The sequence below is a fragment of the Ptiloglossa arizonensis genome, chromosome 3 (assembly GCF_051014685.1).
Source record: "Ptiloglossa arizonensis isolate GNS036 chromosome 3, iyPtiAriz1_principal, whole genome shotgun sequence".
In the NCBI taxonomy this organism is placed as follows: Eukaryota; Metazoa; Arthropoda; class Insecta; order Hymenoptera; family Colletidae; genus Ptiloglossa; species Ptiloglossa arizonensis.
Window position 1 is genome coordinate 30877808 of NC_135050.1, and position 22684 is coordinate 30900491.

At 60.5% G+C, this 22684-nt stretch overlaps 4 protein-coding genes across 12 annotated transcripts; 2 read left to right on the forward strand and 2 right to left on the reverse strand.

Annotated features, from left to right (window-relative positions):
* Positions 1 to 334: 334 nt before the first annotated feature.
* On the reverse strand, positions 335 to 6663 carry LOC143144110 (protein-lysine N-methyltransferase SMYD4). 3 transcript variants are annotated; one of them, XM_076306169.1, is made up of 9 exons: positions 5889 to 6663; positions 4788 to 5489; positions 4565 to 4715; positions 4408 to 4502; positions 4099 to 4345; positions 3910 to 4031; positions 3219 to 3846; positions 2920 to 3135; positions 335 to 2846 (listed from the first exon to the last, which is right to left on the reverse strand). In XM_076306169.1, the coding sequence occupies exons 2-9, from the start codon at positions 5146 to 5148 to the stop codon at positions 2495 to 2497; spliced, it is 2172 nt and encodes a 723-aa protein (XP_076162284.1). In that variant the 5' UTR covers positions 5149 to 5489; positions 5889 to 6663; the 3' UTR covers positions 335 to 2494. The 3 variants fall into 3 exon arrangements, with proteins under 3 accessions (XP_076162284.1, XP_076162285.1, XP_076162283.1); XM_076306170.1 differs by having other exon boundaries at positions 3219 to 3420; positions 3496 to 3846; positions 4788 to 6663; XM_076306168.1 differs by having other exon boundaries at positions 4788 to 6663.
* Positions 5449 to 15820, forward strand: LOC143144119 (growth factor receptor-bound protein 14). Of its 7 annotated transcripts, none has more exons than XM_076306197.1 (8): positions 5449 to 5589; positions 6267 to 6634; positions 7450 to 7679; positions 13541 to 13720; positions 14033 to 14140; positions 14855 to 15123; positions 15260 to 15353; positions 15409 to 15820. In XM_076306197.1, exons 2-8 carry the CDS (start codon positions 6277 to 6279, stop codon positions 15682 to 15684), a joined length of 1515 nt encoding a protein of 504 aa, XP_076162312.1. In that variant the 5' UTR covers positions 5449 to 5589; positions 6267 to 6276; the 3' UTR covers positions 15685 to 15820. The 7 variants fall into 7 exon arrangements, with proteins under 7 accessions (XP_076162312.1, XP_076162314.1, XP_076162315.1 ...); XM_076306198.1 differs by lacking the exon at positions 5449 to 5589 and adding an exon at positions 6077 to 6201; XM_076306199.1 differs by lacking the exon at positions 14033 to 14140.
* A 1046-nt stretch (positions 15821 to 16866) lies between these two features.
* Positions 16867 to 19233, forward strand: LOC143144137 (uncharacterized). Its single transcript, XM_076306235.1, has 5 exons — positions 16867 to 17000; positions 17392 to 17696; positions 18215 to 18268; positions 18335 to 18489; positions 18547 to 19233. The coding sequence occupies exons 2-5, from the start codon at positions 17438 to 17440 to the stop codon at positions 18931 to 18933; spliced, it is 855 nt and encodes a 284-aa protein (XP_076162350.1). The 5' UTR covers positions 16867 to 17000; positions 17392 to 17437; the 3' UTR covers positions 18934 to 19233.
* On the reverse strand, positions 19123 to 22650 carry LOC143144148 (metabotropic glutamate receptor 4). Its single transcript, XM_076306250.1, has 11 exons — positions 22435 to 22650; positions 22207 to 22366; positions 21965 to 22092; positions 21754 to 21902; positions 21488 to 21684; positions 20863 to 21390; positions 20657 to 20782; positions 20276 to 20590; positions 19933 to 20215; positions 19638 to 19837; positions 19123 to 19562 (listed from the first exon to the last, which is right to left on the reverse strand). The coding sequence occupies exons 1-11, from the start codon at positions 22588 to 22590 to the stop codon at positions 19255 to 19257; spliced, it is 2550 nt and encodes an 849-aa protein (XP_076162365.1). The 5' UTR covers positions 22591 to 22650; the 3' UTR covers positions 19123 to 19254.
* Between the last annotated feature and the right edge of the window lie 34 nt (positions 22651 to 22684).

Consider the following 22684-nt stretch of genomic DNA (forward strand, 5'->3'; position numbering starts at 1 on the left):
GGAGAAAGAGAGAGAGGGGGGGGGGTGGAGGGAGGAAGAGAGGGGAGGGGCGGGGGAGAAGGATGAAACAACGAAAAGACGAAGTAGCACGGTGATAGGATACGATACGACACGACACGACACGACACGACACGATAAGACACAACACGAGACGAGACGAGACGATACGCAGATAATATACGATACGATACAATACGATACGAACTCGAATGGACTAAAGTGGTATTTTTGTTCTTGTTTTGCGTATTCATTGTTCCATATGTTTTAATTTTTCTTCAACGAGACGCATTCGATCGTTTTACGTATATGTCTTTGAGTTTAACGCGATCCCCGCGCTCGTGGAGCGTTTATTTCAGCGATCGTACGCGCGATGAATCGACAAATTGGATCGGCGAGAGTACGCGCAAGTGACGGTTTCGATAAAAATTGTACCGTTCGTTGGGTACGCGGGCTACGTTTCGTCGTCCCGTTTCGAACCACGAAGATCCGTCGCGTCGCGTCGCTTTTACGTTGTCCGTCTTCGACCGCGAGGAAACGAGATATTTCGGTCACGGAGGGATATTCCGCCGAAAAATTCTCCGTTCTTTCGTTCCGTGCGCGATAACGCGATCGGTGCCCCTGGCGGGCCCGACCCACGAGACAACCGGAACGAATCGTCGACGTTGGGCGTTGACGGTCGATCGTGAATCGGGGTCCGACGTCTCTGCAATTTCCGAATCGGAGGCGCTTCGACCGAGGTCGATTCTTGGAAATCGCAGTCTTTTCGGTAGTACTCGATCGACGATGCAAACCTGCGGTTTGCCAATGGGGCGGCAGAGTGTTTGTGTGCGAGAAAGAGAGAGAGAGAGAGATTTATATAATTTTGCATGGAAACGCAATTACTTTTTTAAATTTTAGTTCGTAGTCCTATCGTCGGAGAATAAAATATACAATTTTCTTTTCAAACGTTTCGAAATTTTCACGCAACTTGTTTCCGACTGGTTATTTGTGTCTGTTCATTTTTGTGATTTTTTTTGTTTGCTCGGAGCGCGGGAGGTATCTTTCGTTGATTTTTCTTCGACGGTGTCGTCGTCGTCGTCGTCGTCGTCGTCGTCGTCGTCGTCGTCGTCGTCGTCGTCGTCGTCGTCGTCGTCGTCGTCGTCGTCGTCGTCGTCGTCGTCGTCGTCGTCGTCGTCGTCGTCGTCGTCGTCGTCGTCGTCGTCGTCGTCGTCGTCGTCGTCGTCGTCGTCGTCGTCGTCGTCGTCGTCATCGTTATCACCGTTGTGCTGTGTCGTTGTCGTTGTCGTTATTCACGTTTGTCCGAATAGAGTTTGAAACGTTGGAAAGTACGATACACAGAGAGAAAGAGAGAGAGAGAGAGAGAAAATGCGCGAGTGGAAGCACTACTCGCGTAGTGCCGAGTGGGAGAATATTTGGCGCGATCGCGTTGGTTCGTGGACGATCGGTAATTCGGGCGAAATGGACGATGAAATACAAAGTAATCGGTAGAAAAGGGGTTGTCGCGCGTTCGATACGGTAAGGAAATAGGTGATCGTGCGCTCCCACGAGGTACAAAGACGGTTAAAGTCGAGGAAAAGAGCAAAAAGGAAGAAAGAGAGTCGATGCGTGGCGAGCGAACGTTGTGCGAACGAGAGGAATGGAGAATCGACTCGGTTCGCGGTTGTACGATCTCGCGACATTTCTCGGCATCGTCGTACCGCGATCGATATCGAATGGAAAGTTTCTCGAAACGCGAAGCGACGCAACGCAACGCAACGCAACGCAACGAAACGAAACGATTACGACGCAACGCAACGCAACGCAACGCAACGCAACGCAACGCAACGCAACGCAACGCAACGCAACGCAACGCAACGCAACGCAACGCGCGCGCCACTTCGCGACAGTCAATTAGTTCCGATTCAGTTTTTCGCGAGAAGATCGTGACGCGATTCGTCCTGGAGCACGGGACAGGGACGAGCCAGGCGAAAAAGGAGAGGAAACTAGAGGAAACTAGAGGAAACTGGATAAAGTTCCGGGAAAATCGCACGGAGGAAAATCTCGCCGAACGCGTCGCGTCGCTCCGTTCACGCGCCTTCAAGGCGTCGTCCATCGACTGCCTCCCCCCAGCCGACTCGTCTCCATCCTCGTCCCTTTCCCTCGACTCCCAAGCCCTCTGACCCAGTGAATTTTATACGGAAAGCGAAACTTGGAAAAAGCTAATTTCATATACGAAATTTAATTTTTTCACGAAACATGTGCATTATAAAAAATAAATGCCAAAAAAATCGCAAAATCGACGAACCGAGCATCGAGAGCGTTTCGTTTTCTACCCGACCCGTCCTTTCTCCCTTCGGAGCCTCGAGGAGATCGTTTCGATGGAAGAATCTCGGCCCATTGTCGTCGGCGCAAGGAAAGACGGTGGTTTCTCGGGCGAAGGAAGGGTGCCCTCACGGGGGGTGATGAATACGCAACGCGCGGAGCTCGTATAATTTTCGTTCGCATCGAGCAACCGTTACCGATCGAAGGTAAGTTTCGGGTCGGAGTTCGAAATAGGCGGCGGTCGCCAGAGGTTCCCGGCATCGGCCATGCACGCGCTCGCCGCGATCTCGGCCAAGTGCGTGTCCCTGTGAGGCGGCACCGCGACGCGGTGGAACGCGTTCGCACCCTCGAAGAATAGCTCGAGGGCGGTTTCGACTCGTTCCTGGTCCATCGCGGCGAAACCGCGAGCGTAGAACTCCTCGCAAGCGGCCAGGGCTTCGACGGAGCCGCGCAGATCGATTTTTCGACGACACCCGGAACATTCCAGGGCTCGGTTCGCGTCTCGCGGACGTCGATGAAGCTTCTCGCATCCCTCGGTCGGACATCTGGGGGAATCGAGGACCGATAAGTTCTCCGAGGAGATTCCCGTCGGTAACCGTTCCAAAGGAGAAATCTCACCTGAATCGAACGCGATCGTTGGTCAGGGTCTCGAAGCCGGGCCAGTCCTCGCGACAGGCCGTGCACTCGCACCGAAACCAGTATCTCCCAGCCAGGGTTTTTCGTCGTTCGTTCAGGCTTCTCTTGGTGAATATGGGCCCATAATTTTCGGCGACCGGTTCTCCGATCCGCAGCTTGCGAATCGCTCGAATCACGATGGATCGACCGAGAAAGTATCTGAGAACGGGGACCAAACGAGAGGATTTAGGGGTAGAAGACGATTTCATCGTGTTCCGCGATTAAACGGGGTAACAGAGCACCTGGTCACCGCCGGATAGCAGTCGTGGTTGAATCTCGCGACGGTCGGGTAAACGGCCACCCCGATGTAGACGGGTCTGCTGCCCCGGAACCGATGCTCCGGCCCGAGCCGTGTCTCGAACACCTCGTGAGCGTTGAACTGGAGCAGCTGAAGGTGCTTCAGCAGAAGGACCGCCACCTGGATCTCCTGCTCGTTCGGCGACTCTGAAAGGAAAGATCGGGCCGCGATTCGCTCGATCGGGGTAAATCGGCTCGATCGGTGATCGTTCGTTACTTTACCGTCGTCTCGGCTGACTTTAGCGAAGAAGTCGACCCTCTGCAAACACTTGAGGAGGAACGCGGCCATCAGCGATCGCTCGAAAAAGTCTTGGGGCGTTCTCCGATCGGCGTGCGCGACCAGATCGTAGGCTCGAAGATCGAGCCGTTTCTCCGTCGAGTACCTCGAGTCGCGAAGCTTCTTCTTTCGGAGGCGGCGTTTCGCGGATCTGCTCGTCCCCGGCGAGGGATCATCGGACGGTTTCGCGGTATCCTCGCGACTCGCGATCGCTCGGTAGATCTCGGCGCAAGCGCTCGGACCGTTCGCGGTGACCATTCGCAGAGCGAGGGTGCTCAACGCGCTCATTCCCGAGCCTGAACGGGACAAATAACGTACGGTATCTCTCTCGTGTTATCTCGCGTTCTCTGTTTATCTACCTATCAGCAGCGCCAGTATCTTGCACTCGTAGCGATGATAGCTCGCGAGCGCCACGTCCCTGCAGGTTCGAGCGCAGAAGGCGACGGTGGTGCAGTCCGGGCATCCTACGGGAGCTCGTAATCTGAAAGTTGGAAGGTATTTGTTCGTTGCTCGAGCGGTCAACGGTCGACGGAGGGAGGGTCGCTCACCTCGAGAAACAGTGGTGACAGTGGGTGCCAAAGTATTCGGGCAGGAGGCAGGCCGCGATCGGTGGCTCGATGGCCAAAGTGTCCCCCGGTACGATCTCCTCGGCGGCGATCGCTCGGTGGCCCGCGGTCGCGGTTTCCTCGATATCGATGAGGCTCGAAGCGCCCGGTAGCCGGGGATTCTCCCCTCCGCTCGGGCGGCTCGGGCGGCTCGGGCGGCTCGGGCGGCTCGGGCGGCTCGCCGGCAACGCTACGAGAAAATCATCGTCAATTCGGATCCGCGCGATTCTATCTCGTTTTCGGGTAACGTACGTTTACGATCGAGGAGCGCCCCTCCGGGAACCAGACTGTTCTCGTTCGCGCGCAAGATCCTCTCGCACTCGTCCCTCTTACGAGCGAGCTCGGTCCTGAAAGGTTCGCGCTCGCGTTCGAAATGTTTACCTCGACTCGACCTACCGAGACCACTCACCGTAATCGATCCGGCGGCAGCTCTTTCTCCTCGATCAGGTTCAGGTCCTCGAACGCGAGACCGTGCTCCCCGAGCGTCGCGAACAGTTCCGCTCTGGCCAGCAGAGCGAGCGGAAGCGCGAGTCCTCGGTCGACGGTGCTCTCGCAGATTCCTGAAACGGGGAGGGCACGGTGAACCTCCTCGAATCGGGAGTAGAACGATCGGGGAACGGCGGAGGGTGAACCTGGGGCCGGTGCGCGAAGCACGGCCTGGCTGAAGAGCAGCAGGGCCTTCTCGCGTTCCGCCGCGGCCACCGCGGCGAATCCCTCGAGACGCCTGGCCCTCGAGGCGATCGCGTCCTTCGCCCTGTAGAGAGTCTTGGTCCTGCTCAGGGTACCGAGAACCTCCGCCCTCACCCTGCCCTCCGCGTAAATCGCTCGGATACGGCTCTCGTCGTCACCGGCACCTCCGAACGCGTTCGCGATCCAGTCTCCTCCCGCGACCCGCCTCACTCGCTCGCCGAACTCCACGAAGAATCCCTTCTTCCCGGATCGCACCGTCTCCAGGGAGCACACCCTCCTGTATCCTTCCTCCGAGAGTTCCATGGGACCCCGATACGAAACGCAGAGCCACCGATCGAGAAGAAACGCGAGACGGGAATACGGAGAAGAGAGCCGCTCGATTAATTTTAGCCGAGGCTCGCGCCTCGCTATTTTCGGCACCGCGGGCCACCGTTCTCAACCTCGCGGGAAACCACTTTTCAAACGGTCCTTCGAACGGACACGCTCGGTTCACGCCGGCGCGTGCGAGCCCGTGCGAGCGCGGACCACCGATCCTCTCAGTTGCGCGTCGGAGATCGAGGGCGTCGCGCACCGTTCGATCGAAATGGCAGGCGAGCGCGCCTCCTGGGGTTGCCGTCGCCGACCTCGTCGGTTTCGGCGGTGACCTTCCGGAGAAAAGAACCAAAGGGGTCGGACCGGACGATACGTGGGAACGATCGAGGAGCGTCCTCGAAACGCGGCCGGATTCGAGCATCTTCGAGCGACGTAAGTTCCCGAACGCGTACCGTCGGGTACCGTCGCGTACCGTCGCGTACCGTCGCGTACCGTCGCGTACCGTCGCGTACCGTCGCGTACCATCGACCAATGCCGTTCGAGTCTCGCGAAGAGCGCGCGCACCTTCGAACGCCCAAGTGCCTTCTCTTCCTCTCCGGTGAAGCGCTCTTCCCGTTCTCTCCTTTCGCCGTTATCCTCGAGTTCCTCGCCTCTCTCCGTTTTCTTTCGCGTTCGACGGCGACGATCGCGACGATACCGACCACCACCGCGACCACGATATCGTTACGTACCTTCCCGCGGCCAATTTAGACACGCGTCGTCAATTTAGAGCCGAGTTGACCCTCGTTAGCCTCGTCGCGTCTCGACGATCGTATAAAAAAATACACGGCGAAAAATCCGAGGAGGGGCCTCGGCCTCGGCCTCGGCCTCGGCCTCGGGCGACGCGAGCGTCGCGAGTCGTCCTCTCTTTCGAGTTCGTTTCTCGCGGCGACGCTCTCGTTCGCGCGCTCGTCGCCGTTTCGCGATCTCTTTTTCCGAACTCCTATCCGGGACCGTCCACCGTCCTCGTTTCTCGATCTCGGAGGAGCTTTCGAACGGACCATCGTAAGCGAAACGACGCCCGATGTCCCGTCCGCGACGATAACGACGAGGCGGCGCCTTTGTTTCAGACTCGTCGCCATGGTGGGAAGGTCCGCGACCACGACCGCGTTCGAGGACGACGACCGCTTCTCGCCCGGAGGTTGCGCTCGCCGCCCGGAAAATCCCGTTCTCGACGCCCCGAGATCGAGCAACTTCGAAAACATCGCGTCCGATCCAGCGGTAACGACCACGACCACGACCGCAACCACGACCACGACCACGACCACGACCACGACCACGACCACGACCACGATCACGACCACGACGAGAATTTACGGCGATTCGTATCTCGCGAGTTGCGCGCAACTCGCCGACTGCGCCGATTCGACGCGCGACGGAGAAGACTCCGCGTCGACCTGGCTCTGCAGGGTTCGTCGACGATGCTCGAACGTTCGCGGTAAGTTCGAAACGAGTTCGAACGCACGAACGCACCAACGCACCAACGCACCAACGCACGAACGCACGAACGCACGAACGCACAAAGCCCGTTTCGCGAAAAGAAGCGAGCGCGCGATCGCTTCCGAGCGGTTCCGAGCCGGATCCGAACGGGCGAAGCGAGGGCGGTGCCGATCGAGTCGCGAGAAAACGAAACGAATCGGACGAGCCTCGGAGAATCGTCGTCGCCGCGTCGCTTATCGTCTCGCTGCTCGATCGTAAATCATCCTCGTTCTCGCGACGGCTTTATCGCGGAAACGAGAAGAAACCGCACGAGCGCGCGACCGAAGGTCGCTTCGTCCCTCTTTCCCCGACGACTCGCGATCGTTCCCGACGATTCGCGACCATTCGAAACGACTTTCCTCGTTTTCCGGACGATCGGACGATTTTCGCGCGTTCGTTCGTTTCCGCGCGAACTCGCGCCCGCTCACGGGCCAAGGCCGCGGTCGAGGTCGCCCCGTAATCGGTATCGTTCCGCGACGTCGCGCGTTCCGCGAATCATTCTCTCGACGCGAGAAAAAGAAACCGGAGCGTTCTCGCTCGCTCCGAATCGCCGGTCTCCTCTCTTTGTCCGCTCGAGAGTCGTCTTCCCTCCCGTTTTCGAAGCGAACGTCGCCGATCAAAGTCCACCACCTCCTGCTCCTCCCCCTCCACCTCCATCTCCTCCTCCTCCTCCTCCTCCTCCTCCTCCTCCTCCTCCTCCTTTTTCTCTTCCGCTCTCTCCGTCGATCGATCGACGCTTTTCTACGGTGTTTCTTTTTTCTTCCACCTTCGCAGATTGGTTGCCGAGGATGTGCTCGTGTCTGGAGAGCGGCGTCGCGTTTCCCGGGCTTTCCGCCCGCTCCGTGACTCGAGTAGGAAGCTACGAGCGGCTCGGATCTCGGTGCGACGCGTTCGAGTTCGATCGAACGCGATCGAGATACGATCGACGCACCGACGACCGCAACAACCGCAACGACCGCAACGACCGCGACGACCACGACGACCGTGCCACCGACGACGATCCAGTAAGCTTCTTCGCGATATTTCGAGACGCGAGAAACGACATCGTCCTCGTCTCGCTGTCGCGACTACGGCAACGAGAGACAACGACGCGCGAAACCTTCGATCTCGCACGCGCGACCGTCCCTCCGTCGCGTTGGCCGCGCGTACTCCGGTTTCGATTTCGATCGGTAATTCGACGGACGATCCTTCGTTCGTTTTACCGACGACGACCGTTGAACCGTGCACCACCGTGGCAACGGACTCGGAAAGCGTCGCGCGATTCGAGATAGTTTCGATCGCGATTACTCGAAAAATGTTTCTCGTCGGAAACCTCTTACCGTTTCACCGTCGAGTCCGACCTTATCGACTCGAAAGACTCCGAGGCGCGGCGAACGCCGGGAATCGGAAATAGAGGGGACTCGTAACGCGTTCCGCGTCGCTGGAGGGGACGGAACGGGAAACGTTTCGATGTTCCAGAACGTCGGAACGAACGAAAAATGGTGTAAAAAACTCTTGGGTGTTTCTCGTCCTTCGCGTCGAGAAGTCGAAAGTCCATCGAGAACAAAGGACGGAGATTGGAGGATGGAACGAGTGGAAACTCTCGTGGACGATTCCCTTTACGACGCGATCGAAAATTATCGATCGGTGCAGGTTTTCAGCCATCACGGAATTTTCCGGCCGAAGAATCTTTCTCGTTCGCGACGACTTTCTCGCTTTCTCCGAGCGTTCCTTACTTTTGGCATCTGCTGCGATCCGAGCGATTTCCCGGAATTCGGCGTCGGACGTTCTCGGCGAGCGCGAATTCGTTCGGGATCGTTCGGAATCGTTCGGGATCGTTCGGGATCGTTCGGAATCGTTCGGAATCGTTCGCCATCGGTCGGGATCGCTCGGTGTCGATCGATGCGCGCTCGGACGCGCTGGTAAACGCGCGAACGTTGCGCGGGTCGGTCATTCGCGCTTTCACCGACCGCGATACGCCCACCGCGCGACTGCCGCGATTGCCGCGATTGCCGCGACGTCGCGCGGCTCGGCACCGAAAGAGTCCCCGAAATCGAGCGTTTCGAAGAGAGAAGCACCGATTTCACTTTCGCAGCATCGTTACCGCTCTTCGTAAAAAAACCTCGATTCCGGTTCGGCGGTCGCGAAGCGATCCGATCCTCGCCGGTCGACGCGAGTCGCCGCGAACGATCTCGACGAGTGTGACGCGCGTGACACACATTCGAGTCGGCGAAAGAGCTATTCCGCTAGGAACGCCGCTCCCCGGGTCGACGACCTGCCTTCTGCCTGGCTCCCCCTCCTTCCTCTCCTAATCCTACACCACCGTTTTCCCTTCTTTCTTTTTTTCGACACGACTCGACTCGTCCTCCCCTCGTCCTCTCTTCGCGGTACACCGGTTCTCGGTTGCGCTCGACTCTCCACTCCCCACTCCGCGCTCCAGGCTCCTCGTTCGCGACTCCCCGTTTCCTTCCCTCGTCCATCCTCTCTCTTGGCGGCTTTTATCGTCGCTATCGTCAACGGGGAAGGAAACGAGTCCGTAGCCGTCCCCGCCATCGTCTTTTTCGCGACGAACGAGATTTCCCGAAACCGTCGTGCGCGAAACTGGCTCGCGTTCGTTCGGTGCGTCGCACCTGTTTCCGAAACGACTCATAATCCGGACCGAGAGAATCGATTCGGAGAACCGAACGTCTTCCGTTTCGGTAAAGTTTCATCTCCGTTTTTCGATCGATCGCGTTTCGATCGCGTTTCGATCGCGGTCCGTTCCGGAACGCTGACGTTCGCGGAAAACGCGGCAATCTCTCGTCTCGGTCGGTGGCCGGGCTGCGTCGGCCTTCCTGCTTCGTCCGCGCTCGTTCTCCCCTTTCTCCGTTCAGGGTGTCGGGCAAATACAATGCGTTTTCGCAACGCGTCGTATTACGACGTCCGCTGCATCCGCGTCGTTGTTCGCGTTCGCGACGCGTGACGAACCGCGAACGATTCGCATTTTCGTTCTCGAAATGGCTCTGGCTCCGGATTCGACAAGCCACGCGGTTTTTTCGAAAATCTTTTCGAATTTTGGCCGTTTTTCGCGTTGGACGAAACTTTGCGATCGAAGCGAGAGAAACTTTCTCGATTCGATCGGACGTCGACCTCTCGTCGAACGAAAAAGATGCGGAAAGTTGGTCGATTTTCGATGTCGCGGCGCGTCCCCGCGCGTCACGGCCCGTCACGGCGCATCGCGACGCATCACGGCGACTCACGGCGTCCCGTCCCCCGCATCCCCGCTCCACCCCGCACCCTTACCCGCACCCTTACCCGCACCCGCACCGGTGCGGTGCGCCCTGCCCCGCGCCGCCCCGCGCTACACCGCATCGCATCGAACCGCCCCGCCGCGTGTCGTTTTAGAATCGATACGAGTTTAGTGGGTTAGGGTATTTGGAGTAGAATGCGCGCCGTTGGTTCTTGGCGCGCGACCAAAAGGTACGGATTTTCCGAACGCGTAACCGTCGCTTTTAGCGTCACCGGCCGAAATACGTTCGTCTTCCACTTTTTCGGCCTCTTCGATCCTTGCGAGCCAACTCACGATCCAACGACGATTCGACCGAGTCGATGGAAGAGCGACGACGCGAAACCTGGCGGCCGACGACGCGCAGTTGGTTCAGTGGGGCATATCGATCCGTCGCGACGCGCGACGAGAGCGGGAGGAGGGACAGCTACGTGTCGCCCGCCGAGGGACACACCGGAACGCGAGAGGAACGAACCTCCGGTTTCCTTCTCGTGCGAATCGTTGCGCGTCGGGACGAACAAACACGGCGAAGCGTTTTCCCCTTACGTAAACGACGAAACGCGTTCGAATTCTGCGACGGGAAAACTTTTCGATTCGGAGATGGAACGAGTTGCCGACCGAGAACCTTTTCTCTCTCTCTCTCTCTCTCTCTCCCTCTTGCTCTCTGTTGCTTTCTCGCTCTCGCATTTCCGAGGCTTCGCGAAGCCGCGTAATCGCGTTCGCAACAAGATGCGGCCGCGCAGGTTTTTCGGACCGTCGTTCAACGCTCGTGCTCGCGTTCCGCGAGGCGTTTTCTCGTCGATTTCACGGGATCGAAATTTCGACCGTAAACGCAAAGACGGAGTAAAAGCGTTTGACGTCGATAAACGCGACGAGTTGCGCGTCGGTACGCGCGTACGAGCGAAGCGATGAGCACCGTTTGCGAGTCGGCGAGAATCGCCGAGACGTATTTATACGAGCGTGAAAGACTGGGGAGAGAGAGAGAGAGAGAGAGAGAGAGAGAGAGAGAGAGAGGCGGGGGGGGGGGGGGGGGGCAGTGGCGGTGAGGTGGGGCGACGTTCGCAGCGTCGGCGAAAATCCGATCGTTTCCTCGCTCGTGAGACGCGTTCCCTCGAGTTTCCCGATCGGCAGAGGTGTTGCGGTTTCCAAGGAAAAATAGGGCGTGGTCGGACGTTCGAAATTCGTGGAAGACGCAGCCAGAAGAGACCGTGAAAAGAGCAACTGTTTTCGCGGAGGAAAGATCGCGAGAACGAGAACGAGAAAAGCGGAAAAGCGGAAAAGCGGAAAAAGCGGAAAAGTGGAAAATGGGAAGACGCTGGGTTACGTAAATATTCGGGGGGATCGAAGCGAAGCTCGGTTTCGAGAAATTGGCGCCGATCGGGTTCCAGGAGGGAAGCGGGGTAACGGGCGCCGGGGTCCGGACGGTGCCGGTGGGAGCGGATGGGCAGCCAGCTGATTCGGGAAAGTTCGCGAGCGACCGTGATCGAAGCGAGGAAGCGAAGAACGGGCGCAGCTGCGGCGCGCGACCGATGCAGTCTGCCGCCGCCGGGAAACCAGCTGACTGGCGGGCTCGGTCGTTCTCGGCGAGCGATTCGGCGATCTTCGGATCTTTGTCCGGCGCTGTGCACGAGGGTACCGGCGAGCAGCGGTCGCTCCGTCAGTTGTCGTTCCGACGCTGTTGGGAGGCGATGCGCGCGCGCGCCTCCTACGCTCTGGACGCGAACGTCGCCGTCGTCGTTTGAACCGTGACCGACCGCCTGGACGCCGTTAGTCGCGGAGCCAGTCGATCGGGGAACCGACCGAGTTTCCTCGAGGAACCAAAAAGAGGACCGAGGAGAGAAGATCGGCGTCGTCGCGCGGTCCGCCGTTATCGTCGCCGGTAGCTCGTCTCTTCTCTTCGCTTTCCCGTCGCATCGCTCCTTCTCCCTCCTAATTCGTACTTGGCTCTTCACCCCCCCTCCCCCCTCCCCCTCCCCCCGCCGGCACACTCACACCACCCAACCCCTCTCTACGCTTCCTCTTTACGCTCCGTCGTTCACCCTTCACCCTTTGTTCCTTGCCCTTTGCCCTTCACCGTTCGCCCTTTGCCTTTCGCCGATTGCCCGTCGCTCGTCGCCCGACACCCGGCGCCCGGCGCCCGGTGCCCGTCGCCCGTCACCCGTCGCCCGTCGCCCGTCGCCCGTCGCCCGTCGCCCGTCGCCCGTCGTCCGTCGATCCGTCTTCCTCGTCGACCGTCCCACCCCTCCGTTCGACGTCCGAGCGTGCCTTCCGCCCGTTCCGTTCCGCCGGTCTCGCGCAACGAGAAGCGGTAACACGAGGAAAGTCGAATCGCCGGGGCGGCGAGAAAACGATGTTTCGCTCGTGGAAAGGAGCGTCGGTGAAATCGGAACGTCGGACGGTTTTCGCGATCGGGCGCGCGTTTACCGGTGATCGGGGCTTGGACCGGCCGAAACGAAAGAAAACACGCGAGCGAGCGAACGAGCGAACGAGCGAGCGAGGAAGCGCGCGCACCGACGAACCGAGCGCGTCGAGGCATCCGCGTTGTTTTGTACCGGCGAAAATGCCAACGGCAGCAGGTGTGGCACGTCGGTCGAGAAAGAGTCGGGAAGAAGCTAGAATTTTAGCGCGCGTATCGACGGAACGAAATCCGCTCGAAATTAATCCGCGGTCGATAGACCTCTGGACGGGAGGCGCGAAAACAGGAAGGAAAGAACGAAGGATGGAAAGAAAGTAGATCCGATCGATGATAAAGACGGTTCGAGGTCGATTCGTAAGAGGTTTCGATCCTCGTATCGGTATCTCGAAAATGAAAAAAGGGTCGTCGGATTCTGGGTAAAATGGACGAGCCCCGAGGCTCGTACGGACCGACATCGATCCCCGTTCGCGTCGCGGCGAACGCGAACCGTTCTCTCGCTCGGGTTCTCGACGGAGGGAAAAGAAACGTCCCCCGTTCGCGAGAGCGAGCGTCGTTCCCGTTCGCGCGCGGTGCGCGTTGCGCGGCGCGTAGCTCCGTTCCTTGGAGGAGATCCGTCCGTTTGGTCGGTTCGGCGGATGTTTCCCGCCAAGGGTATGGATCGGTTTCTCGTTACGGTCCTCGCGGTCCTCGCGGTCCTCGCGGTCCTCGTTGGGATCGTCGATCGTACGCGTGGCGGTTCGCCGCGGATCGCCGCGGATCGGGCGTTCGGAGGTTCGGACTCGATGTATTTTCGTTCGGCTCGTGAACGGGGATTCTCGAAGAGCGGCGCATCGCGCTCGACTGGGTCTTGGCATCGGTCCCTTCGACCTTTGAATCGCGAAGCGCGTTCGAGGCGAGAGAAAAGTTTGCCGCTTCCGGTGTAAACGGGGCTCCCTCGGATCTCGAAGGGTCGGAGCGGAGCGGAGCGAGGCGAGGCGAGGCGAGGCGAGGCGAGGCGAGGCGAGGCGAGGCGACGAGAGAGAGGAATCTTTTCGGGTTTCCCCGAGCACGGGTGGCCGCGGTTCTGGAATCGGTGGTAAAAACCGGTTCCGGTGCGGAGCTTGGCCGAGTCGAGCTCGCGGTTCGATCGACCGGTCTCGTATCGCGGGCGTCCCCGTCGAGGAATCGAGGAATCGGGTAATTTGACGATGCTCGAACGATTTCAGGAGGACGGAGAACCGACTCCGGTCGGTCGGTGGTCGGGCCACGCGGCGTACAGGAGCGCGGATACGTCCAGCGGGGCCGAAGCCGAAAGCACCGAGGCTGGAGAATCCGGGCTCAAGGTCGTCGCTTTCCACGGTGAAAAGTCCCGCGTTTGCTGGCTCGCGGCCATGAGACTCGCCAAGGTAACCAGAAACTCGATTCTTTCCGTTCCTCGTTCCGCGTTCCGCGTTCCGCGTCGCCGTTTGACGCGCGCGACCGCTTCCCAGTTCCCAGTTCCACGTCGTACCCGCTCGTCGAGAGACGCGTCGACGACGTTTCGCGATCGAGGTTCTTTGTTCGGCGTCCCCTCGGTTCTCTGGTCGATCGGTGCGCGCGTCGAAAACGGTGGTTCCGTCGAGAAGGCCGGGCTCGAGCGCGGGAGCTCTAACGGGAGAAAGGAACGCGACCGGCACCCTCGGCCGCTCCGATAATCGAGCAATTTCGTTCTGTCGCAGTATGGCAAGCAACTCAGGGAAAACTACCGAGCGTTCAAGAACAAACAGTGCGAGCAGAGCAACGGAGACGGTTCGAAGGAACGATACGGCAACCACGACGCGTCCAACGTGAGTTGGCCTCTACCGATTCTCTCTCGGTACCGAGCGAAAGGGTACGCCGCCGTCGAGGCGAGAGGCTCGACGCCCGACGCCCGACGCCCACGCCGTCTTTCGTTCCGCAAAATCTAAAGGGAGGGGGTGCGCAAGCTCCTAGCTCCGCTGGTTTCGAAAATCGAACAAAAAGCGCGCGCGGTCGAGCGTTGCTACGGGCCGGCTGGCCGGCTGGCCGGCCGGCACGGTGGTTATCGATCGCGATACGTCGCGGCGGTTCGCGCCGGTTCGCGGCAGTTCGCGAGCCGCGTACTCCGCTCGAAACTACTCGTCCGCGTCCGCGAATTTCCCTCTTTCCCTGAACCTTGGACGCGTCTGTTCTCTCTTCTCGATTCTCTCGCGTTTGGCCGTTTCGGAGCACGAACGGAGCGAGAACGCTCGGTCGATTCCACGCGCCTGCGCTCCCGCGACCTTGACATCGAACCGCTTCTCCCTCTCGAGTCGGCTTTTGCACGGATCGCGCCGCGTTCGTTTCCCTCTCGACGCGCGCGGATCCCTCTCCGCGAGTCCTCCGAGCCCTCCGAGCCCTCCGAGCCCTCCGAGCCCTCCGAGCCCTCGGTGCGTTCGCCGAGGGTGGGCCGGGTCGAGCCGGGTCGAGCCGGGTCGAGTCGGGTCGAGCCGGGCCGATCCGGAGGGGGGACGATCGACAGCATCGCGGTGCGTTGTTCGCAGGAATCGGTGCGATCGCGGGTGGCCATGGATTTCACCGGAAGCGTCGGAAGGATCGTCGAGGATCCGAAGGAGGCCAAGGACATCGCCGAGAGCGAGGGGATCGATTGGCGGCGAAGCTGGCGACCGTTCTCGCGAGCGCCGCCCGGCTGCGCGGTGGTCAGACTCCACGGTCTCGACGAGGGGATCCACGCGCTCCAGCCGTGGTTCCATCGTAGACTGAAGAGGGACGTGGCGGCGGCTATCGTCCGGGACCACGGTTCCGTCGACGGGTGAGCGAACCAACCAACCGACCGACCGACCGACCGACCGACCGACCGACCGACCGACCGACCGACCGACCGACCGACCGACCAACCGACCAACCGACCAACGACCGCGATCCACCTAACCTCGATACCGTTTCAGCGCGTTCCTGGTTCGCGAGAGCAAGAGCAACTCGGGGGCGTACGTGTTGACCTACAAGTTCAGCGACAAAGTGTTTCACGCGCAGATTCAGCCCGTGAGTGAGCCGATCGTTCGTTCCCGAGCACCGCGCAACTTCGCTTCTCTTCCAGGTGTTCGACGAGCGATGCAACTGCTGGCTCTACACTCTCGACAAGGGCGCCACCAAGTTCTACGACCTGCTGCAGCTGGTCGAGTTCTATCAGCTGAACGCGGGCTCCCTGCCGACGAGGTTGACTCGCTACGTGCAAAACGGGGTCCCGATGCCCGTCCCGAGGTCCGAGGACGGCGGGGCCTCCCCCTCGCCACCCGAGCCTTGCCACAGATTCACCGTCAACGAGCCGGCCGAAATCGCGAACCCGACGACGCGCGAGACCGTTCGAGGATAGGAACAACGCCGGCCCGACACCCTCGACGAGCGCCGCCTCGCTCGCGCTCCTCGAACGCGATCGGCTACACGGAATTCGCGCCCGCGCCCGCGCACCTACGACCGATGGAACTCGTAGCCGAACCACCGACTTTACCGACTCCATCGACTCCACCGACTTCACCGACCGAACTCGCCTTTCGTTCGATCGAGGCGACGCGAGAGAGCGCCCCGACGCGAACCGAGCCGATCCGCGGCACCGCGAGCCCCGCCGACGGATACGAAAATCGACTTTGACAGCGGTTCGTCAATAGCGATTTTTCGACGCGGCGCCGACCGCGGTTCCGCGCCGAACGGACGGCTGGACCGACGGACCGACGAACGGACGAACGGACGAACGGACCGACCAAGGGACGGAGGGACGGTGCTCGTCGCCAACGGTCCCGCGACCACGACCGACACGACGATTTTAACGTTAAGACCATCGCGGATAGAAATTGTTACGATAAAATATATTTTGTACGAACAAGGACGGAACGGTCGATGCCGAGACCGAATTCGAGTTCGATGCGCGCCTCGATCGACGTTCCTCGAAGAAAATTACGAAAAAGGACAAAAAAAATACCAAAAACCAATAAAACGCACGAGTGCGATGGTACGCGAGCCGATGCAGTTTACTTTATTTCTCTTCCTTCCCTCGTTCGAAGTTGCCGCCTCGCGGCGCGCGCCGCTCCGGCCCGACGACCGCGCAACAGGTAAACCGAGCAGGTACGCGCGCACCGAGGAGAACCGAGGGGCAAGGAGAAACGGAATTCAGGTGAGAGGAAAAGGCTACGCGGAGCTCCGCGATCGCCAGTCGGACGCGATCGGTCCACGCGGAAAGGTGTCGTTTCTCCGTGCGCGCGAGTTCTCTCTCTCTCTCTCTCTCTCTCTCTCTCTCTCTCTCTCTCTCTCTCTCTTTCGTACTCTTTCGCAACGAAACAAGTTTTCCAACGATTTTCGAGCGAATCGGTGGATCGAGTGCCGCGGCGGTCCGAGTCCCGTGGGTGCGTGCGCGAGCGCGTGCGCGTGCGCGCAGGCGCGCGGCACCTAAACCGGTCGGGCGACATTCCTACGGGGCCCCGCGCGGCCCCGCCACGGACCGTTCGACTTTTCGAAGCTACGCGACCGTTTCCTGGCTTCTCGGTTTCGCGGAGCGCACCGCGTCCGTCCGGTGTCTCGCGGTACCAGGCACCGCGATCGCCGCCTCGCTCCTTCTTCGTCCTTTCGGCAGGCGCGCGCGGCAACGCCTCGCGGAGAGATTTCGTTCTCTCCGTTTCACCGAGAAACGCGAACCAGGTATACGGATACGCGTCGCAACGCGTGGCGTCGCGACGCATCGGTATTTCCCCGGATCGAAGCCCGCGCGAGCGAGCCAGCGAGGCGATCGAATCGGCCGGTGAAACTACGATCGTTCGGAACTGGTTCGTCGCGCGATACCACCGATGAGTCACGTTCCGTTCGCTTCTTCGCCTTTCTTCGTCGGTCGGGTACCCCTCCCCGTGCCCCGTTGCGGCCACGATGTGCCCCTGGCGCGTCCCGGCCAGCCAACGACCACCCACCCGTTCCGCTCTTCTTCTCGGTAGCGGTCGGTTCGCGTTCGGTCGCTCGGTCGCTCGCTCGCTCGCTCGCTCGCGTCGGTGGCTCGCTCGTTCGAAAATCACGCGCTCGTTTTCGATCGTTTCGACAGGAGAGGGAACGCCGACTCGGAGGATGCCCGGCGTCGTCGAACGGCGATGATTCCACCAGGATCGAGGAAACGTACGCTCGGACCTCGGGCCAAGATGAGAACGGTGGCGCGGTTCGTTCTGGGATTGTTGATCGTGGGACGCGCGGCCGGCGGGCTCAACCTGGAGGGGGTCGTGTGCGGGGAAAACCGTTGCTCCACCGTCGAGTACTGCAACCGCTACGTGAAAGCCTGCAGACCGTGCTCCTCCATTTGCGACGTCGACAGTCGCAATTACCAGCCGGACGAGTGTCTCTCCGATTGCCAAGGTAAGAGTCGCGATTACGAGCCCGGGACGGGGAGCTCGTCCGCGGTGAGAACAACGGTTCGCGCGCGTTTCGGGATCGATCGAAGAAAAGCGCCGCGGCCGAACGAACGGAACGCGGCTTCGAGTCCGTTGACTTTGCACCTGACCACCGTTCCTCCGTCCCTCCGTCCCTCCGTCCCTTCGTCCCTCGCGTCCCCCGCGGCCCTCCGGTCCCCCTTCCCGCGGAGCGCGGGCGTTCGATGACTCACTCGAGCGCCTACCTGCCTACTTACTTACCTGCCTTCTTTTCTTGCCTCGACCCTCTCCTCCTTTGTCCTTTCTCCCGTTGCTCCCGTTTCTCCCGTTTCTTCCGTTTCTCCCGTTTCTCCCGTTTCTCCCGTTTCTTCCGTTCGCTCCCGCCCCTCCGCGGATCCCTTGCGCCGGACCGGAGAAACCGACCGACCGCGACCAACTTTCTCGATCCTTCTCACCGGTTTTTCCCTCGTTCCGCGGTTCACCGTCGATCGTTTCCAATTTCAGAATACCTGCACGACAAGCGATACGTTCTTCTGAAACGGTACGAGGATCTGCGAGGTAAGTGGACCGACGATCGGCTCTCGGTCGGGTAAACGACTAAAACGAAACCTTCCCGATCGCCAGGGGAAGTCGGAAGGTTGCGAATCCTCGTCTCGGTGGCCATCGGCGTCGCTCTCTTCTCGTTGCCGACCACCCTCTACCTGATGACCAAGAGACTCGCCGGATGGAAGAAGCTACGAGCCGCTTTTCGTCGAACGTTCCTCGCCGATCGAGTCAAGGTCGGTAACGCGCGTACCCTTTCCCCGAGTTCTCGCTCGACGTCTCGTTTTTTTCAGGAGACGACCGGTAACGATCGAACCCGCAACAACAACAACAACAACAACAACAACAACAACCCGAACAACAACAACAACAACCACCACCACCACCACCGCGACGACGACGCGAAGAGGAACAAGGGGCGGGAAGAGGGAGAAATCGGTACGATTAGACAGAACGGCGGGCACCTGAGGCTAACGATGCCCACGATCAGCGCCAGTGTGGCTCCGGCCCGAGTATCGGTGACCGGGATCGAGAACGGCACGCCGAACACCACCAGCACGTCCATCTCCGGGAGGCATCCGAGCGAGGACACCACCCTCGACTACGCTTACGACAATCCGGCGATGACTCCGAGTCCCGAGTCCGTTCAAATCAGAACGAACCGCGAGAGCTCCTTCTGAGCGCGAACCTCTCGCTCGAGCGAACTGTACATAGCGTAATTTTAAGTACTTAAGCGACCCGATCGCAGATCCTTGTCAGTCGTTCCGTCCACGAAAGGCCTTTCGAGCGAAGCTCCGCGGCAACGAGCTCGCGCTTCGCATAGGTCGGCGAGGGTACGCGCGAACGACGCTACGGGGACCGATCGACGATCGCGTACCTCCAGCTCGCCCGGCAAGCCCCGCCGCCCTTAGGATAACTTCGCGTTCGACCTCCGCGTCGATTTGTACTCGAACGAGAAAATACACGAGAACGAAAAGAAACATCGCCGAACCGAACGCGATCTATCCCTCCCTCGGGCGAGCAGCCCCCGCGTGCCTGGCCATCACCACTTCCCTCGTGTTCTTCTCCGGTCTGATCAGCACCACGTACACCTTCGGCAGAAACAGCCAGACCAGTTGCACCAGCCCGTTCGCCGAGAGGGAGAGCGCCAGCGTGATCACCCTCGCCAGGTTGCTGCTGGAAGCCAAGTAGAGGGGCACGAACGCCAGCCACAAAACGATCGTCGCGTAATTGGCGAACGCGATGCGTCGAGTCTCGTTGAACCCCTCGGGGCACTTTCTGGTCTTGATCGCGTAAAAGGTCGACGCCGCTGAAACCGAAACCGAAACCGAACCGAGACAGAGAGATCGGTCATTTTCACCGGGATCCGAGATCGTCCGCTTACCCGTCAACAAAAACGGATACAGCAATCCGGCGACGTACGATCCGTTCTCGGAGCCGCGGCAGATCCTCAGGTTGGCGTCCCTCGAGGGATAGGAGCTCGCCACCGCCGGGGGTTCCTTCAGCAGCCAAGCCGCGTCGAACGCGATCTCGACCAGCGTGAGAATCGAGGCGATCGCGAGCTGGGAACGCGGGCTGGTGTACCTGCGCCGAGGGAAACGAAAGGAATCAACGTTGCTCGGTGGTAAGGTGGTAAGGTGGTAAGGTGGTAAGGTGGTAAGGTAGCTCGAACGCGTTACCGCGGTTGCCGGGTACTCCGAGCCGACTCGTTGAATATTCGGTGTATTCGGTTGATCTTGGTCGCCAGCGCGGCGCAGCAGAGGGTGTAGCAGAATCCGATCCCGAACCGTACCACCGCGCAGCTCTCGACGGTGGGTTTCGCCACCGCGGCGAACGTGATCGAGAAGCAACCAAAGGTGCCGAGCAACGAGAGAAAGGACAACTCCCGGCCCGCCGCCTTGATCATCGGTGTCTCCCGATAGCTCCAAAACACCGAGGAGACGAACGCGGTGAACGCCATTCCTGAAAACGCGGGTTCTCGGGTCAGCTCGAGGACCGTTCGCGCGACGAGCGAGTTCTTACCGGAAACGGCGACCGCCATCGCCGCGATCGCCCACGGGTTCGAGTGATCGACGAACTCCTCGGGTATCGGCTCGCAGCCGGTCCCGTTCGCGAGGGGTCTGCTCCCCGGCTCGCAGTCCTCGCAACTCTCCTCGTCCAGCTTGTACCGGTAGGGGCCGCAGGCTCGACACCTCCAGCAGCACGGATCCTCCTTGATCCTTACCGGGACGCTCGTCGGTCCGCAGGCCCGCGAGCACGAGGACACGGGGGGCTCCCCGTCGCGGAACCCGACGCTCCCGCGGTCCAGTCGAAGCTCCGCTCGCCCGAGCCGGTTCACTGCGCCGATAGTATCGTCCATTCCGGAACCGAACCACCCAACGCGCTTACAGATAATTTCCTTACGCGTGTAATTCCCGGCGACCACCCACCGATGCGTGCCGTTCGGACCCGCTCGACGATAGTTCAGGATCGAGTACCTCGGCGGTCCGTCGACCGCGTTCACGAACCGGAACCTGCTCCCCGCCTCGTCTGAAACCGACGCTCGACGATCGGTGATCGACGATCGACCATCGACCATCGTCGCTCCTCGCAACGCCCGTTCCTCTCACCTTCGAACGACACCTCCTCCAGGTAACGGGACAAACGTTTCGCGATCGCGGCTCGCATCCCGTCGCAAACGCCGACCGAATCCTCCCCGCAAACGTCCCGGCGCAGCGCCTCCAGAGCGTACGCCACCGCGTACACCGCGTCCCGAACGAAGTGGAGAAATCTCCGTTGTCGGTAACCGTTGCTCCGCTCGATCCTGAGACCGGGATCCGAGCACGATACCCGCCCGCTCGAACGAGCTTCCTCGTCGCAGCCGTGATACGCGCGCCAGAATTCACCGAACCACGGGTCCACCGCCTCGTGATCGAGGCTCAAGTTTGTAAAGTACTCGTCGAAGCCGGCGAGCGGCGCGTACAACGGCTGAACCGCGAGCGCCCCCTCCGGCACCGTACTCTCCTCCTCCTCCTCCTCCTCCTCCTCCTCCGGCCACGAGTCGCTACCCAGCCAGACGAACCGCGAACCGAGGCCCGCGCGACGCGCCCCGACCAGCACGCGCAACGTCGTAGACTTCTCCGCGAACAGCACCACCACTGAAACACGAACGACCGACCGATCGACCGATCGACCGATCGACCGCCCATTCGTTACTCCTCCCTCTCCCTACCGCGAGGAAGCTTCGCTACTCACCTCGAACCTCCGTTTTACCGGCGATCGCGCGGACCACGTTCTCGTAGTCCTCGTCCGCGAAACGATCCTCGCTGATTCGGTGCGGATCGGTGAAGCAGACCGAGTACTCGTTCGCCAGCGACGCCAGCGTCTCGTAACCGTGGTCCCCGTACTCCGAGTCCGAGTGAATCACCGACGCGTACGTCCACTCGAACCGCCTGCGATCGCGAAAACCTCCCGGTACCTCGAACCCGATCCCAAATCGAACGCGACCGAGCGATACTCACCGAAGGATCTCCAGCATCGCGCGCGCCTGGTTCACGTCGCTCGGAACCGTCCGAAAGAAACGCGGAAACCTCTCCTTGTTGCTCAGAAACGGCGTGGTGGCCATGTGAGAGATCTGCGGTACGGAGAACAACGCCAACACCGAGGCCACCTGCGAATCGAAGCGACACCGTGAACGCGAGAACCGCCGCGGCACCGAGACCCCCCTCTCACCTGAATCGTCGCCGAGCTGCTCTGAGGACCGAGCACCGCCGCCACCTCCTCGAATCCTCCGTCCATGAACTTTGCCGCGGTCCGGTCCGCGCACCGATACTCATCGGAGTGGTCGCGCGCGATCAAACCTGAGAAACGATCGTCCGACGAGACCTCAGACTCCCAAACACCGACACCCTTTGCCGTTCGTTCGTTCGTTCGTTCGTTCGTTCGTTCGTTCGTTCGTTCGTTCGCGCGTTTACCTTTCACGAAGTAGAACGCTCGCTCGAGAGCGCGACTCGGATTGTCGCAGGTGTCGAAGACCAACGCGCCCAGCCGTATCCCCGGCAGAATTCTCGGGTCCTCGTTCACGCGTCGCAGAGTGTACAGCATCGCTTCCAGCGGTTGAATACCGTCCTCCCCCTGAATCGAGGAACCCCACCGTCAACGAACCCCGATCCCGGCTCGGTGCCCTCCGATTCCCGACTTGCCTGAATCTCCCCGCAGCTCTCGCCGTCGTTGCCCCTTCGATGCACGGGAAACAGTCCGCCCAGCACGATGTCGCCCGTCACGTTCGCGTAGATCGTACTCGTCGTCGCCATCGCCGAGGTTCCGAACGCGAGGACTATCGTCAACGCAGCGAGCATCCTCGGGAGCTTGTTCCTCCGTGGCTCGCGCTCGAGGGAGTGGTCCGTCCCCTCGTCGACGCGGCACCGATCGAAACCTTGGACCTTGGACGAG

Bases quoted from the DNA above. Each gene is read 5' to 3' on its own strand.
- LOC143144110 (XM_076306169.1), bottom strand. From the start codon at position 5,148: ATGGAACTCTCGGAGGAAGGATACAGGAGGGTGTGCTCCCTGGAGACG. The intron at 4,716-4,787 runs GTTCACCCTCCG...TCCCCGTTTCAG, and splicing joins GCTTCGCGCACCGGCCCCAG to GAATCTGCGAGAGCACCGTC. The intron at 4,032-4,098 runs GTGAGCGACCCT...TCCAACTTTCAG, and splicing joins TGTCACCACTGTTTCTCGAG to ATTACGAGCTCCCGTAGGAT.
- LOC143144137 (XM_076306235.1), top strand. From the start codon at position 17,438: ATGATTCCACCAGGATCGAGGAAACGTACGCTCGGACCTCGGGCCAAG. The intron at 18,269-18,334 runs GTAAGTGGACCG...CCCGATCGCCAG, and splicing joins ACGGTACGAGGATCTGCGAG to GGGAAGTCGGAAGGTTGCGA. The intron at 18,490-18,546 runs GTCGGTAACGCG...CGTTTTTTTCAG, and splicing joins TCCTCGCCGATCGAGTCAAG to GAGACGACCGGTAACGATCG.
- LOC143144119 (XM_076306197.1), top strand. From the start codon at position 6,277: ATGGTGGGAAGGTCCGCGACCACGACCGCGTTCGAGGACGACGACCGC. The intron at 6,635-7,449 runs GTAAGTTCGAAA...CCACCTTCGCAG, and splicing joins ACGATGCTCGAACGTTCGCG to ATTGGTTGCCGAGGATGTGC. The intron at 14,141-14,854 runs GTGAGTTGGCCT...CGTTGTTCGCAG, and splicing joins GCAACCACGACGCGTCCAAC to GAATCGGTGCGATCGCGGGT.
- LOC143144148 (XM_076306250.1), bottom strand. From the start codon at position 22,590: ATGCTCGCTGCGTTGACGATAGTCCTCGCGTTCGGAACCTCGGCGATG. The intron at 21,903-21,964 runs GTGAGAGGGGGG...TTCGATTCGCAG, and splicing joins GCAGCTCGGCGACGATTCAG to GTGGCCTCGGTGTTGGCGTT. The intron at 20,216-20,275 runs GTAAGAACTCGC...CCGCGTTTTCAG, and splicing joins GATGGCGGTCGCCGTTTCCG to GAATGGCGTTCACCGCGTTC.